Genomic DNA, 16,654 nt, shown 5'->3' with positions numbered 1-16,654 from the left:
TTCACGTGCTATCGGAAACTTCCTATTTATGAAGTCATGAGCACTTCATGTGAGCACTGCTGCTGCAGTCTTAGGCCCACCCAAATGCTCTCATTGGTTGAGACGCGTAATGACACCCATCCCAAGTCAGTACTGATCAAGATCCCACCACCCCTCCTGTGATCCATGGTTTATCTGTATGTGTATTCAGAGCCAGTGAGCAACGGACTTTCATAATAATAAAAAACTGTGCGCAACTGGGATTGGGCCTACAAAACCAGAGGCCACTGACATTGCTGTAAAAAGGACTCTGAATCTAAAATTAAAGAATTCCTGGACGCTACAGAAGGTACATACAGAACCGTAGAAATATGTCATTCATAATGAACAGTTTGTAACTGCTATCACAGACCTGTGCTTCTTTGTTGACATCAAACAGGAATAACTTGGGGTTTCACTTTATTTTGATGGTCCCTTTAACACATTCTGTTGACTATAAGTATTGTTGCACCTACATATTTGCTAACTTTCATTAGAGTGGTAGTAGAGTACTAGTAGGGTTAAGGTTAGAATAAGTTGACATTTACTTGTATGAAACTGAACCATCTGAGAGATCAGAACAGCTCTGAATATTACAGTATATATTACATTTTGTGACACTAAAGTGGGGATTTTTCCTCATTGTGATGGGCCAGATAGATGTCACTGTTAAGCATGCTTGCACCAGTGTTTCCATGTTTACTTTGTGTTTTGTTTTTATTTGTAGTTTTTTATAGTCTGTATCTGTAGACTTTATTTTACGTTGTTTGTGAAATGTTGATTTTTGCACAAAGATTTCTCAGGAAACATTTTTCTGTTTGTTTGAAACTGTTGTGGGCTTCATTAATTATACAGTGAGAACATTTAAATTTAGCTGCAAAGCTAATGCTGAAAGATAACAAGAAGCTCTGATTTTTTTTAAAAACTGGACTTGTCTGCCAGGAATGTTCCTCCTGCTGAGATAAACATTATTTCGAGAGCCAGGGAGAACTTCTGATCAAGAGTAAACATTTAATTATTTCACTCCCTTCTCAAAAGTTTATTCCTTCACACATTTGGTGTCGTGCCCCAAGAACATGATGTTCACAGCAGTTGACCTAGATCGTGAACATTTAAGAGTCTGGAGATCTGAGAGTCCTCTGTCCAGTGGAGATGTTGTGAAACTCTCGGTTGTAATTTGTAGGATTTTGTCAATTAAAAATATAATGTCAACATTTGTCCCTATATTTTTAAAGAATATATGCTGTGATTTAATAAATCCATCTTGTTTTGGTCACATTTGAAATAATATGGTGATATATGAGGGTGTAAATATTTCCCCTGACAATGATTCAACTTCAAAATCAAGATTGCATGAATAATGACATGCAATTATAAAATTGATGGAGCACATTTTTACACTTTAATATTAATTTGTAATCCGTATTACCACTACGTTTATAAAAAATTACTTTTTGTATTTACAGATGCCTGATATGTCCTTATACTTAAATGCATGTATTTTTTTGGAAAACATGGAAGGGCATGGAAGAACGGATAACTTTGGAAATAAAAAATGGACAGGTAAAACAGGGCCGGTTTTCAAGAGTCAAAACCTAGGGACAGATCCCTTGTGGAGAGCCAAACCTGAGGAGTAAATTAACAGCAAATTTGAATTTTGGGGTGAACTATCCCTTTAATAAAAACATTAACACAAGCAGTACATTTTAACAGAGTAACTAACACAGCAACTACATGAATACCATGAATGCATAAGAAAGTAAAGTGCATGAGATTTTTAAATGCTTATCACTGATTTTGATGTTACTTTGGCAGATGACACTATATGGCAGAGTTACCAGTAGGTCTATACTGTTTAACATTTTGTTTTTGTTTTCCGCAGAATAAAAGTCATATGGCAAAGTAAATGAAAAATGTATGGAAATTCCAATGGCATTTAAGAGTACAAACTGCAGTAAGCATATGCCTGTTATGATTCACTGTTATGATTAATAGGGGTTCCCTGGTAAGTTTTCTCCCCTGTAAGGGGTCCCTGGCCCCAAAATGTTAGACAACCCCTGATAGACAATGGGATGTGTTTTGGTACAGGACAGCCCTTAGCCACAACACTCCTTCTACCGCCCCCCTCCAAAGAAGATCTGAACAGTTCAGCGTCACACCCAGAGAGCTTGTGATGTTACATGGCAATACTAGAAAGCTGGAGTTCAATGTAAACATTCTTTTCATTATAACAGGAGCGACACCGTGTAGATGTGGTGTCAGTTTAGGTTACTTTTTCACTTATTCTTTATTAACCTATCAGATTTTCTGATGAATTACATAATGATTCTGGCAGTAGGATTTGCTCCTGTGGTGAGCCAAGTTCATGCTCATTAGACGGCCCTCATGACAGTTATTTGGAGTTTAATGTCACTGTCATCCTGAGCTGAATGGGACCCTTTGAGAGGAAGGATCCTGGAGAGATAGAGCCAGCACATTTGTTACAACAACAGGCTTCAGTTTGTGGCGGGAACACTAAAGCATCCAGACGCTAAACAGTGAGGGACGGCAGTATTTATAAACAGTTCACATTCTCTGTGGCCTAATGCCTGCGCGTACAGTGGATAGTGAGTATTTTTAATCAAGAATTAATTCAACAGGTAAAGTGAATTTAAAAGTTCAAATCCCTAACCTTAAGTATTCATTTTTGTTATAACTGCACCATCTGTGCAATGAACTTGAATCATATCTTGAATCATTTGAATCAATGATTCGAATCAAAACAGGGTCGATTAATGCACGTTCACTTTTTCAGCAGTGTTGGTTTTATTTTTCCATGCATTTTTCCCAGAGGTAAATGCTTCATTATAGCATTATAAAGCCATGAACCAAACCAGCCAGCTACGTGGTGAAATCAAACAATACAAACTTGTTTTGGGACCACCTTAGAAACTGCTCCTAAATGCCCTACAACAACCACCCAGGACACCCCAGCATTGTCGCAGTAGTTTTTGTAGAAATAGCCCCACTCACTTTTCCAGTTTTTCAGACTTCTTTTCCCCTAAGCATAAGCTAATGCCTTCTGGATGTTTATCAAGACACTACAGCTTCCTTATTTCTCAGTTCTCTTCTTTGAAATACACAAGCTTATTTTTCTCACCCCCTGTGTTCCTCTCGAACCTCCTCTTTTGAAGCTCTCAATGGATAGTCTTCATTTCCCATGGAAACAATAGCTGTCGCAGATCTCAGCCTTTGTTTAGGCATTCCTCTGCCTGGCGGCAATATGAAGCAATTAGGTGCATGTGAGCAATTAGTGAACTGAGGTTTTTTCTGTCTTTTATCTGTCACACAGTGTTTTGTGGCTGGATGGCTCTCAGAGTTCTCGCTATTTGATATGAATACATCTATGCGACAGGTCTTATTGTGTGATAAGTTTACATCACTTCATAGTGGATATTAAACTTTAAAAAAAACAACTTTGATCTCAAAGCAAATCCTGTCTATTATTGTGGACTCTCTTCAAGACATTGTAATATTTACCATCATTCTTTGACCAGATTATTGAATGTAAATTCGGCTAATAAATTACATTTTAACAATCTCTATCCCATGCTTTCCTCTTATCTACCTCTTTCCATCTTATCATATGAATAGGTATGGTACTAACTGGTACATGCTTATATCTTCTCCCTATGCCTGGATTTGTACATGTGTGTTTTATGTCAGCCTTCTATGCATTCCAAGCACTGTGTGTGATTGTGTTTGCATGGGAAACGTCACAGTAAAACGTTATCTCCCTTATCACATAAGCCGAGCGGCAAAACTCTGGTGCGTTCATCTCTTGTCTCCTGGATTTTTCCTAGAAATTAAAGTAGTAATTTTTAACAGAAGAGGTACACACACGCACAAACACCTTTCATTACAGAGATTCACATCATTTATTATTTCAGTATATTTTTCAGTACCGTGCACTTACATTGTTGATGACTGACTCAGTCCTTAGCAAGGAGGATATCAGTGTTTCTGGATTGATGTTTTTTTTTTGCTTGAGGAGTAGTGCTGGAGGAGGAGTGTCTTTCTCTTTAAAAAACTTAAAAAGAGTTCTGTTGGATTCAAGAGAGGCAACATGCTTAGTCAAGTAATAGTTAGTTAATAGTAAGAATTGGACCTTAAAATAAAGTGTGACCAAAGTTTCTAGAAAAAAAAATCTAAGTATTAACTATGACTTTTGCCTCAGTAAATTCCTAATTTGCTGCTTATTAATAGTTAGTAATGTAGTTGTTTAGGTATGTTGTAGAATTAAGGGGTCTAGAATATGGTCATGCAGAAAAGGGCATTAACCCTTTAACTGTCACCCGCCATTTTTAAACATAGGTATAAAAGTGCGCTATCTAAACTTAAATTGTTAGAATTCATGAACGCTTTTGAATACAGACCTAAGGTTGGACTCTTTTTAAAGAAGACAATCAGCAGATTATTGCAAAAGTGCAGTTGTAAAATGTATTTTCGGTCAGCGCCACCTATCGTGCAGGCATGCATTAGCCGAAGGCAATCAATTGTTTCGCTTTTGGTGTGAAAGCATCATTCTATGGAAGGCAGATGGGGACAAAAATCTTTAAATATAATGTGTAAAATCTGACCATGTCCTATCTCTTTTGGAGTGTTACAAGCTGTTCTTGAATAGATAAGTTTCCTAAAGTTGCAAAGACTAAAGTCTCAAAACCAAAGATATATTCTTTATAAAAGTTCAAACTCGTCCACACCCTCCTAAAACGGCTCATTTAAACACGCCCCCACATGTCTACGTCACGGTGTGGGAAGATTTGCATAACACCGCCCAAATGTATACGCAAAGAAAGAGGGTGTAGTATTGTTGCTGCCGCTGGAGCCATGTCCTGGAGACGCTGTGTTTCATTGTGAAAGCGAAAGTACTTTGTTTGGGTTTCCAAAAGAGGAATTAGAAATCAGCGGTTAAGATCTATTTACAACACTGTTCCAGAACAGTTCGACCCAAATATTTGAGTGTGTGCAGCACATTTTACAGAAGACTGTTTTCCTGAACTTGGGAGTAGCCTGCCAGCTGTGCACAAAGGCTGTTTCTATAAAGTGGGGCAATTCCAACTTTGCAAGGACAGTCTGGCGCATCTGACTCACAGCCTGTAAGTATGTTTTCATATTTAAAGAATTTGCCACTGACTATTCAAACGCGCGTTTTGAAATGCTAGCAGTGTAGAGTAGCGCTTGTTGTTTGTCGTTTCTCTGATCATAAATGCAGACATGGTAATGTTTACGTGGCGCGATGCAACGCGACACATAAAAAGACAGTTTAAGTCATTATAATCAGTAATTATGTCTCCACTGGATGCAACAAATGCCTCGTTTATCATTTTGTCCCGTCGCTCCGGGGCACGGCATCACAATACGGTAAGGGGCGTAACATTTCCGTCTCAAGCTTGAGGTATTCGGCCAATCACAACACACTGGATAGCTGGCCAAACAGAGCACACCTCACTTCTCAGAACGATGAGCTTTGTAAGGTGGAGCATAGAGAAGCAAAAATAATGTACAGTATGTGGAAAATAACCCTAAACCGCACAAACACATTACTTTACACCAAATATACAAAATAATTCAGCAACGTCATATGACCCCTTTAATGTTATATCATGCACAGCAGCCAGTAGTTGCTGTATTTCAGACTATATTTGCATATGTAACACGATGGTATATTGGCATACAGCCAGCAGGCATATCACCTTGTAGTCCAAGACTGGTTGCCCACTGAAGCTAAGCAGGGTTGAGCCTGGTCAGTACTTGGATGGGAGACCTCCCAGGAAAACTAGGTTGCTGTTGGAAGATGTGCTAGTGAGGCCAGCAGGGGGTGCTCACCCTGTGGTCTGTGTGGGTCCTAATGCCCCAGTGTAGTGACGGGGACACTATACTGTAAAAAGGCACCGTCCTTCGGATGAGACGTTAAACTGAGGTCCTGACTCTCTGTGGTCATAAAAAATCCCAGGATGTCCTTTGAAAAAGAGTAGGGGTGTAACCCCGGTATCCTGGCCAAATTTGCCCATTGGCCTCTGACCATCATGGCCTCTTAATCATCCCCATATACTGATTGGCTTCATCACTGTTTCCTCTCCACCAATAAGCTGGTGTGTGGTGGGCGTTCTGGCGCACTATGACTGTCATCTCATCATCCAGGTGGATGCTGCACATTGGAGGTAAATGAGGAGATTCCCCCTTACGATGTAAAATGAAGGAAGTTGTAATTGTACAGTTATAAGTATGCATGTATGCAAACATCAGACATATTTGTTCATGAGGGATAATGCATCAGTATGTTCTGTGTGATTTCAGTCATGCCATTTTTAGTTGTTTAGTTCAACGTTCTTTCTCGGAAATCTTAACTTATATTGTAATATTAATTAATTTACTCAAGCACAATAGATGTCAGTAAAGAAATGCTGCATTAAACTAAAGGACAAAGAAAGGATTAATATGTAGGTAAATCTCTCATCGGCCTTCCATACCATCCATCGGCAAATTGCTTTATTTTATCACGTGTGAAATGGTCTTAACTCTATTTATTTAGCAACTACTTGTCAACTTCTTCTAACCCTAACCAAACAGTGTACTAATACTCTATTGAATGCTAGTTGACATGTAGTTGCAAACTAATTTATAGTTAGTAAAATGCCTAAAGTGGACTATCAGAATAAAGTGTTACCTATTTAATTGATATAGCACAGAAGTAAACTTTTTTTATAATGTTGATTAGCCTTCTAATGAAGTAAGCACACTTAAATTTTAATCTTAAAAAACTTAAATACAGTATATAGTTGTCAAAGCATACTGAATGTGATTTTTTTAACATCATGCAGTGCTTTGAGCCTTTTTTTTCTCTCTGTGTTCCTAACATTGTAAAAAGATGACTTGCATGTTTATAGTGATCTGACAGGCAAAGTGTCTGGATAAATGGAACACAGCCAAGAGACTCAAGTGTCTCTGATTGTTTGACATGAGATTTATGAAGAGTCTTTTGACTTCTGCCCTGTACAGTCCATTAAAGGCCCATTGCTCATCCTACACATATCTCAGAGGGAGTGAAATTAGTTTTTACTGCTAATCAGTCCTTGCTCACATAACACACTGAGTGTGTTCATCATAACTCAACATAATTATTTTAAACACTCTGAAAAATTAAAAATAATTGCAGATTGGTTAATGCTGATATAAGCCAACAGCAATGGTAAAAATAATAATAAAAACAGATTTCTGACCATGCACTGTCAACATTATCTGTGTACAATGAAAACCCAGGGGATTTCATTTAAAAACTACAATAATCAGCTTCATTAAAACAAATTGGGAAAATATTAATTCCTCATGGTTTGAGTAGCTCAGACGTGCAGTACTTCTCTTAAAGATGTCTGGTTTGCTCTGTTGAGTACCTACAAAACTATTTTAATCTTTTGTCAGCCTGTTTATGCTTCACGTATCTAAGAGGGCGACACTGTGTTCTCCATACAAGTTTTCAATAATAGTGTAAATACTGTAACAAGATAGACAATTGAAAATATCTGTGACAAGTATTTTACAACTGAAAATAGGTCAAGAATTGTATTTCAGATAAGAAATTAACACAAGGGGTATTATGGTAGCAATATAGAATAGAGAGTTAAATCTATATAGAACAGAATCATATCTAAACCCCCAATTATTCCGTTATTCAAATTCACACGAACAGATAAACCTGAAATAAGGTCATTTTAACAAGCCAAACAGTATTGAAAATAGTTAGAAAATAATTATGAGAATGCAGATAATGTGTGATTTATGATTGGGTCATATCTTTATTGGCATAGGCCCTAGATCAACAGTTCTCTGTCAGACATATCTACAAAGCCAGGACTTTGTCAGTCGCTGGGATTACATGTTTATCTTCTGCAGATCCTGATGTTCTCCAGTTACTGTATATGACTTTTGATTCAGTATTGCTAGTTATATATATATATATATATGTGTGTGTGTGTGTGTGTGTGTGTGTGTGTGTGTGTATATATTTCAAAATGCAGTACAGCATGATTTTAAAGGGCAATATAAACACCAGTTTAGACAGGAACTGTACAGGTGCAGTTTAATTCACAGTTAGTACCTAGAGAACAAAAATGATGAATTGGGCAACAGGAAGCCCTAAACAATGTAAACACACATTCATGTGCTCATTTGTTCACTTCTATAGAGATAAGGCACACACAAATTCATTTGAAGCTGGAGCCAGATAAATCCTCAAAGCGCTGATTGCAGATGTCCTTTAACGACTTTATTTTGGCAACACGAATCAGATGTTGAGTGCAGTTAGCCTTAAAACAATATGTGAAAGAATGTGCGTTAAGTTTTACATTTTGGTGTCATTCCCAGCGGGGACCTTGATGCCTACTTGATGTCAAGATACTGTAACATCATTTTAAATTCACTTTGGACTGCAATTTCTGCCATTGCACTGAAAAAAATGGCTTATCTTACTTAGTATTTTTGTCTTGTTTCTAGAAAAATTTTAAATGTAAATAAGTAAAAATATCTGCTAGTGGGGTAAGTAAAATATTCTTAAAACAAGAGTACTTTACCTACCCCACTGGTAAATAATTTTACTTGTTTTAAGCAAAATGCACTTAATTTATTTTCCCCCCTGGAAACTAGACTAAATATAAGTCATTTTGCTTATCTAGTAAAAGTATCTTAATTTAAGAATTTTTAAATATTTTGACTAGAAACAAGACAAAAATACTAAGTAAGATAAGCCATTTTTTGCAGAAAATAAGAAGTTAATTGGTTTAATTTATATGTAGGCCAATGTGTTTAATGTTCAATTTAAATCAAATAAACTTCACAACAAGGTTTTTGACATCAATTTTGATGCCAATTTGATGTCTTTTCAACATCGGTTGCCCACTAGGTTGGATTACTTTGAAAAGCAAAGCACAAAATACAGCTCAGAAAACGTTAGTTTAGAGAAAAGGACTTGAATCAGTTCTTTGCATATGCTATTTGGTTTGGGGGGTTTTATGCAATGCAATGACATTCATACATTATGAGTGTGGCTTAAGAGTACAAATCATTTCTTGTGCTACTGTAGAGAGAGGTTAGACTTGCTGTTACTTTGCTCTATTGTCGGAGGTGAAGAGGGGGTTAAGTTGTGTGTGTGTGTGTGTGTGTGTGTGTGTGTGTGTGTGTGTGTGTGTGTGTGTGTGTGTGTGTGTGTGTGTGTGTGTGTAAAATAGAGGGAAAGAATTTAGGCTCACTTTCACTCATGTTGTGACCTTTATGGGAATTGTCCCCTATTGTATGCTGGAAATTCCTGAAAAGTACTTTTATTTTTCTGTCTAACTTTTACAAACTGTCCAGCCAAACTTTTGGTCACAGCTGAGTTAATTCATGTATCTCATGGTCCTGAAAGTTCAGAGTGTGCAGAACTGTAATCTCGACAAAGGGTGAAAACTTTGAAGTGAACTTAAATGTAATTAAGTTTCGATTAATGTAACATTTTAAGTCACTACATAGTTTCCAATCTTAGCTTTGATGCAATTTATATTGGTCTAAAATGTAAAAAATAGTTACAATCTACTAGTTTGTTCTCCAAGTTGGAAGAGAATAAAAGTTTAGCTGCTTATAGTCTTTAAATCAAATGGAAATCGATGTTTAAATAAGGCAAGATTATGCCCTTGTCTGACTTGTAGAGTTGACAAGGGGGAAGAAAAAGTAAGCATTTCTCATTCATTTTGCCTGCCTCTTCTCCTCTCTCTCACTCACTCTTTCTGCCTCCATAGCTTAAACCCTCCCCCTGTTTCATTAGCAGGACCTGCCCTATAAATACTCTCTTTTGGCAGAGAAACTTACTAAGTGCCCTCAGAAACCCCCAGACTAACACATCCGCGTGCCCAGAGCTGCCAGTCATGAAGGAGCTGAAGAGCAAGGCGTTCTGGAGGGCCGTTTTGGCCGAGCTGGTGGGTATGACCCTCTTCATCTTCCTCAGCATTACAGCTGCAGTTGGAAACGCCAACAATGACAAACCAGATCAGGAGGTCAAGGTGGCTCTCACGTTTGGCTTGTCCATCGCCACTCTTGCCCAAAGCCTGGGTCACATCAGTGGAGCTCATCTGAATCCAGCTGTGACGCTGGGCTTGCTGGCCAGCTGCCAGATCAGCTTACTGAAGGCTGTGATGTACATCGTGGCCCAGATGTTCGGGGCAACGCTGGCGAGTGGCATCGTGTATGGCGTCACCAAAGGGGATGCCCTGGGGCTCAATACAGTGAGTACGCTGATCTCCAGTATCTCTGCTAAGACACCAGTCTCTGACTGCTCTGTTTACATGATTACATGAGTCTCTTACTGTAGTTCCAATTCAGTTTTTCTTTCTAGTTTAAAATGTGTACATTTTTCAATGAATCTCCAAACTGGAATAACACACACACACACACACACACACACACATCTCCTTTAGGTAACAGCTTTGTATTTTCACTTTTTTACAGTAAACTGCTGCTGTTTTTATTACAGTTTATATTGCATGTATTTTACCGCTTGGAAAAAAAGTTTAAAAATACAAAACAACAACAACAACTGGTAAACAAAACAACCCAGCGCCCAGTTTATTGTAGTTATAAATCATATTAGACTTTTTTTTTTATGATAATATATATGTAAATAAATAATAGTTATAAAAAATGAAATGTATTTTTTAAAAAAATTCAAACTGATTTCTTATTTGTATTTACTTTAACCTGATGTTCTAAAATAACTAAAACAAAAATAAAAATTTATAAAAATTTTAAATTAAATGAAAATGAAAACCGAAAATGTTCATTCAAAATATTAATGAAACTATAATAGTTGCTCACTGATACTAAAGCAACAGTGCTCAGTGCGTCAGAATCAGTCACTGTGAATGGGTGTGTGGGCTGACGATACTCTTATCATCCGTCTTCAGAGGCGGCGTTCTTTCCAGTGATTATGTTTTCTTAACTTTTCAAGAAGGCAAAATGCACTTATTTGCTTTGCCAGTAAACAGTCATATCATGTTATTGCTGAGTGACATCAGAAGGCTGTCCTCTCTTACTTGCATGAATGTGCATTTAAATTTACATTATTAGTCCTGCTTATATCCTATTGTATAAGTGATCAAATGAGTCTCTTGAGTGTTTCCTCTGCTTTAAATGGATTGTGATGCTTATGCATGCAAATACATGATTAGAAATACTGATTGCTCGTTTGAATCTACACAGCAATCTAACTAAATCTATTTTTTATTTACAGATCAGTAGTGAAATTTCTCCCGGTCAAGGTGTTGGTATTGAACTCTTCGCTACCTTCCAGCTAGTGTTGTGTGTCATAGCAACCACCGACAAAAGAAGGCGGGACGTGACAGGCTCCGCCCCTCTGGCCATTGGCCTCAGTGTTTGCCTGGGCCATTTGACAGCCGTGAGTAATCAGCATTCACTCTGCTCCTTCTGCTGCCTCTTTTCTGCATCAGCAGTCCTGTAACTGTTGTAAATATTACCATATGAATACATAAAGCAACATGACATGAATAGAGTGATGTTTCAGTATTTAAATTAGTTTCTGCTTTAAGAGAAATCAAAATAAAGAAGCATAACTGATTCAAAAATGGGCAGCTTAATCACTCCTTACTCCTTTGTTTTTCTGTGTTTAGATCAGTTTCACGGGATGTGGGATCAATCCGGCTCGATCCTTCGGCCCTGCAGTGATTCTTCGAGATTTTACCAACCACTGGGTAAAATTGCATCTCTGTTTCCCCCTTTGAAAATTAATACATTACATCTAAATAAAAAATAATAGCGAATGAATATGTTAAATGTAAACCATTTAGGATCTTATCAGAAGACAGAATCAGCTCATGTTGAACTTTTATAGTTAATGAGTAACATTAATATTGTTTTAGATGAATACCTAGTCAAGAATAATCTATAGTTAAATCACATGATTTTGTATTGTTTGCTAAGGGTTACTTAGTGTACTTAAAGTCCTAGATCGCACATGTACATGCAGAGATGTCTATTTAAAAGGACAGTTCATCCAAAAAAAAAAAATTGAATTATGATGATATTTTGAGGAATGTGAGTTTCAGTTTTTGATCCCCACTGATTTCCATAGTTTGGAAAAAAAATTATATGGAAGTCAATGGGGACCGGAAACTCTTTGGTTACCCAGATTTTTTAAAATATCTCCTTTTGTTTTGGGAAACTCATACAGGTTTGAAACGACTTGAAGGTGAATAAATGATTACAGGAATTGCATTTTTGGATGAACTGTCCCTTTAAGGTCTATCTTCTCATCCTGTAAATGTATTGTTTGCTGACCTGCAATGGGTGTTAAATAGCCATAATAAAAAAAATTATTTAAGATATTTATGAGATGTTTGTACACAAAGACATTTTAGAGATGAAGTTAGTGATATGAACAAACCCCTTACCTTAAGTATGTTTGATATGGACATGAATGATACCTCGAATTTGGCTTGTTGAGGAGAAATGATCTATTAAAAAATCTGATTACACTGCATACTTACATTGGAGGAGGACTCAAGTCATATTTGGAGACCAGAATATCAGAGAGACTGGCAGTGGCCTTTGACCTGGTATCTGTTAATTTGTTTTAAATTGGGAGAAAGAGGAAAAAACACATTATTTTAATGGTCCTCTTTTGAAATACTGTTGACTATGAGTATCTTTGCAAGTACATGTCAACTAACTCTCATTAGTTCTGGGCTCTCATTAACCCAGGCTAGGGTTAGTAGAATAAGTTGAAATGCACTTGCACAATTACTTATAGTCAACAGAATGCCTAAAGTGGACCAAAATGTGCTGTAGAAACAATTTTCACTCAGAAATTGCCAGTATATTTCACAAACAATTACAAAGAAATGGCAAGTAATGTACAATTAAATAAAATTTTGACTCAAAAAACATCAATAAACATAAAAAAAAATCTTTTTTTATAGTAGCAACTGACCACATGCACTAACAACAAACCAGAAAAGCTTAGCATTTTAGCACCAGTGAGCACCCTCAGGAATGATTTATATGATATTACATAAGCAATCCTGATTTTACCAAGTGTGACATAGTCCTGGACTAACATCATTGTTGACCCTGAAACAACACTGTGATTAACCAATCAGATTTGAAGAACCAGTTTATAGTTTTTGTGAAATTTAGGCTTACAATCAGTGTTTGTTGCTTGTACATCAGTGTCATTCATCTATCATTTCCTCTGATTTTTAGGGGTTACTCATGGTTAGGTTTAGGTGTAGGGATATGGTCAAGACTAAATTTTTGGATTAAAATGTTGTTCCAGGGTCAATAAAAGATGTCAGGATCAGGATGTTCCTGATCTTTTAAATATTTGTTGTTTCTGTTCGATGTTTGAAATGACTACTGTTTTCAGGTCTATTGGGTAGGCCCTATGTGTGGAGGTGTGGCAGCTGCGCTGGTATATGACTTCCTTCTCTACCCTAAACTGGACGACTTCCCCGACCGCGTGAGGGTGCTGGTGTCCGGCCCGGCCACAGACTACGACGTCAACGGTACTGATGATCCCCCTGCTGTCGAGATGTCATCAAAGTGATATGATACTCTGCGTATTTAGTGTATGATATTCTTCAAGACCACAAAACATCTGTAAATATACCTGTTTTTCCCACATGCAAATAGCATTCATTTTAATTGACTATATGAAAGTGTGGAATTGCAAATGTAAAAGCATCTGTGTAGTTGTTTAAAGGGACAGGTGGCATGTTGTATTGACTGATTAGTTTTGTATTATTGTCTGTACTCTTATTTAGTGAATCAGTATGTACCTCAGGAAATTTATACAGTTTTCACTATATTGTTTTTCTCAAACACTTTGTTTTTGTGAACTTTTTTCACTTTGTATTGTGTTATGTGTACACTATGATATTGTTTTTTGTAATTAAACTTCAGAATGTTTAATCCTAAAGTGTTTTTCGTCAAATTACAAAAATTTAATTACAAGACAAAAGATTGAAATATTAGTTGATGTTTTTAAGTCGCACATATGCAAGGGATAACCATCACATATTAATCAAATACATTTTTTTAATCAATAATGGAGGAGATACTTTGGAAGGTGTATCCATCAAATTTTGAAAAATCCTGATTTATTTTAAAATGTGGACGACTGCCGTGTTATACACTGGTGGCAAGTCGAAACTGAACACAAGTGCAGTTTATTTTCAGACATATTTTCTGACATAAACAGAAATAAATGAAGAATTCAGGTAGAACTAACTAGACTTTAACTATGAACATGAGCTGGTACCATGATTTTAGAAACTCACTGACAGCGGGTAAACTCAAACAAAGAGACAAGGGACTAAACAAGAGGGCTATAAATATAGGGCTAATTAGGGTAGCGAGACACACATGAGAACAATCAGGAAATCACAGAAGGGAAACAGGAACTACAACTACAAACTAAAAGACTAGATAACAAAACAAGAGCACAAAAGACACAGAACCCTGACAGCAATATTTCACTTTTCAAAGAGGCCGTGTGTCCCATAAGCCTTGTTTTGATATCTCTGTAGTCTAAGTCTTTCTTGAAAAGCGTCTGCTAAATTAATACATGTATTGAACCTTCACTAATCTTGGGTCCTAATGAGGAGAGTAAAAAAAATGAAAAATTAAGCATTTTTTAAGCATGTGTTTTTGAGGAAAATTCAAAAATTGCATAATTTAAATTACATTTTTGGGTGGATTTTGAAGTGAAATGTGACCTGGATATTTGTGTATGCGTGTGTAAGTGAACTTGATGCAGTTATGAAGCATATCAGAGAACAATCTTGGTGTAACATAAGCCATAGAGCAGCATGAAACAGTGTGTGATACACTCTTATCAAAGAACTGCCTGTACAGCATACACCAAAAAAAGTTCATTTCTTCATTTTTACACATGTACTAACACTATTTCGTAATTTCAAACATTTATATACAAGAATATCAATATTACTCAAATTATGTAATTGTTTAAACAATTTATCTGACTGATGTTGATTTCTAAGACCATGTCCTAGTTTCATTGGCTGTGATATTGTTTGGTAATGATTGACCATCATTTTCCTTCATATCGGCTTCTCTGAAGAGGGAAGCAAAGTGCTGTTTTTAAACAAGAGAAGGATGTGAAGAATCTCAATAAACAAAAAAACTCAGTCCACACATGTACGGAAATATTTGATACAGGGGAATAAGACATATCATGCTTCTGGAAATGGTGTTTAATGATGTTTAATGGACTAGTAGCCACCCTATGGATAAAGCCTGGAAGCCCACCTCCCTCCTTTGTGCATCTTATCCTGTCTCGTATCCTGTTCCACACCAAGGAATGTCGCATCTCTTTTTTCCTTATTGTTCCCAAGGTCATGTAGTAAGCCAATGCTCTTGAATGAGTAGCCTGATGATAAATAAATAAATAAATTTTCTGCATAATAAAAATGTTGTATTCCAAAGTTTGAGGAGATGTAGGAGACGAAGGAGGGCACTTGCGAAGAGCAGGCACTGGAGGGCGCTCTGGGGTAAGGAGAGGTGCCGAGAACCCCAGGGGTAGTGCCGTATCCAGGAGCTCTGGGGCTTGAGTGAGCCGCGGACGGCGGCCTGGATTTCCCCGCGAACAGCGGGCTTGGGTGGGCCTCGAATGGTGGCTTGGATTTCCCCACGAACAGCACGCTTTGGTGAGCGCCAGCGACGACTTCCATGCTGCAGAGAGGGCAAAAAGGCAAACAAAAAAATGGAAAAAATGGCGAAAACAAAACGGGGGAAAGGCGCCATTCACTTCTTTTGTCGGTCTGCTGTTCTGTCAAGTTTTACGTGGGGACGAAGGAGCAAGGAGACCAGGAATTCTTCAGAATACAATCTTTTAAAAACATTATCCACAGGGAAGACATTTAACAGCAGACAAAGACTGACCAGAAACAGAGGGCTTATAAAGACAGACAAACTAATGAGCAAATGAGATAACTAAACTCAGGTGAACAGACTGAACGATAATTAACTAATGACAGGAAACAAAACAAATAAGGGCAAACAGGAACTAAACAGAAGCCAACATGTGACAATAATAACGTATTGAGTGTAAATTATAGTTTCAAATTATTAAATGGCTGCCACTTTATTAGGACACTAAAACCCTCCCTACACCTCCCCTAACCCTACCGATACTTTATTTTCAACTTCATTTTTATTGAAAATAAATGCCTTTCCGATGCAATATGAGATTTGAAAAGGGAGAAAAAAGTTCGGCAAAAGGCGGGTTCGAACTTGGGTCGATCGCGTCAAAACGTACGCACCTTATCATCTAAGCGTCTGAAACTGATGCTAAAGTGGCTTCTTTTTTCAGTCTTGACTATTCCAATCACACGTTGGTGGGAGGAGTTAGTGTAAATGGCCTTTACCAACAAGACGGGCTATTTGCACTTAGTATAAATAGACACTCAGTTTTTTAAATAGTTTTCAATGGGAGCACTGCTTTTTAAAACACCAGGATCACGAAAGGCTGAGCGTCTATTACATGCTGAGCATGAGAGCTTGGACGTTTTTTCTGGGTGGTGAGAGTTGAAGA

The 16,654-nt window shown here is 37.3% G+C and overlaps 1 protein-coding gene across 1 annotated transcript; it reads left to right on the top strand.

Moving 5' to 3' along the window:
• The first annotated feature begins 9,914 nt into the window (after nucleotides 1-9,914).
• Nucleotides 9,915-14,015, top strand: LOC306845927 (aquaporin-1-like). Its single transcript, XM_079378945.1, has 4 exons — nucleotides 9,915-10,310; nucleotides 11,315-11,479; nucleotides 11,712-11,792; nucleotides 13,466-14,015. The coding sequence occupies exons 1-4, from the start codon at nucleotides 9,954-9,956 to the stop codon at nucleotides 13,643-13,645; spliced, it is 783 nt and encodes a 260-aa protein (XP_079235071.1). The 5' UTR covers nucleotides 9,915-9,953; the 3' UTR covers nucleotides 13,646-14,015.
• Nucleotides 14,016-16,654: the final 2,639 nt, after the last annotated feature.

The sequence above is a fragment of the Barbus barbus genome (genome assembly GCF_936440315.1).
Source record: "Barbus barbus genome assembly, chromosome: 26".
NCBI lineage: Eukaryota > Metazoa > Chordata > Actinopteri > Cypriniformes > Cyprinidae > Barbus > Barbus barbus.
The sequence above is the reverse complement of the archived record's forward strand: the minus strand, read 5'-3'. Positions and strand labels throughout refer to the sequence as shown.

Bases quoted from the DNA above. Each gene is read 5' to 3' on its own strand.
- LOC306845927 (XM_079378945.1), top strand. From the start codon at position 9,954: ATGAAGGAGCTGAAGAGCAAGGCGTTCTGGAGGGCCGTTTTGGCCGAG. The intron at 10,311-11,314 runs GTGAGTACGCTG...TTTTATTTACAG, and splicing joins ATGCCCTGGGGCTCAATACA to ATCAGTAGTGAAATTTCTCC. The intron at 11,480-11,711 runs GTGAGTAATCAG...TTCTGTGTTTAG, and splicing joins GCCTGGGCCATTTGACAGCC to ATCAGTTTCACGGGATGTGG.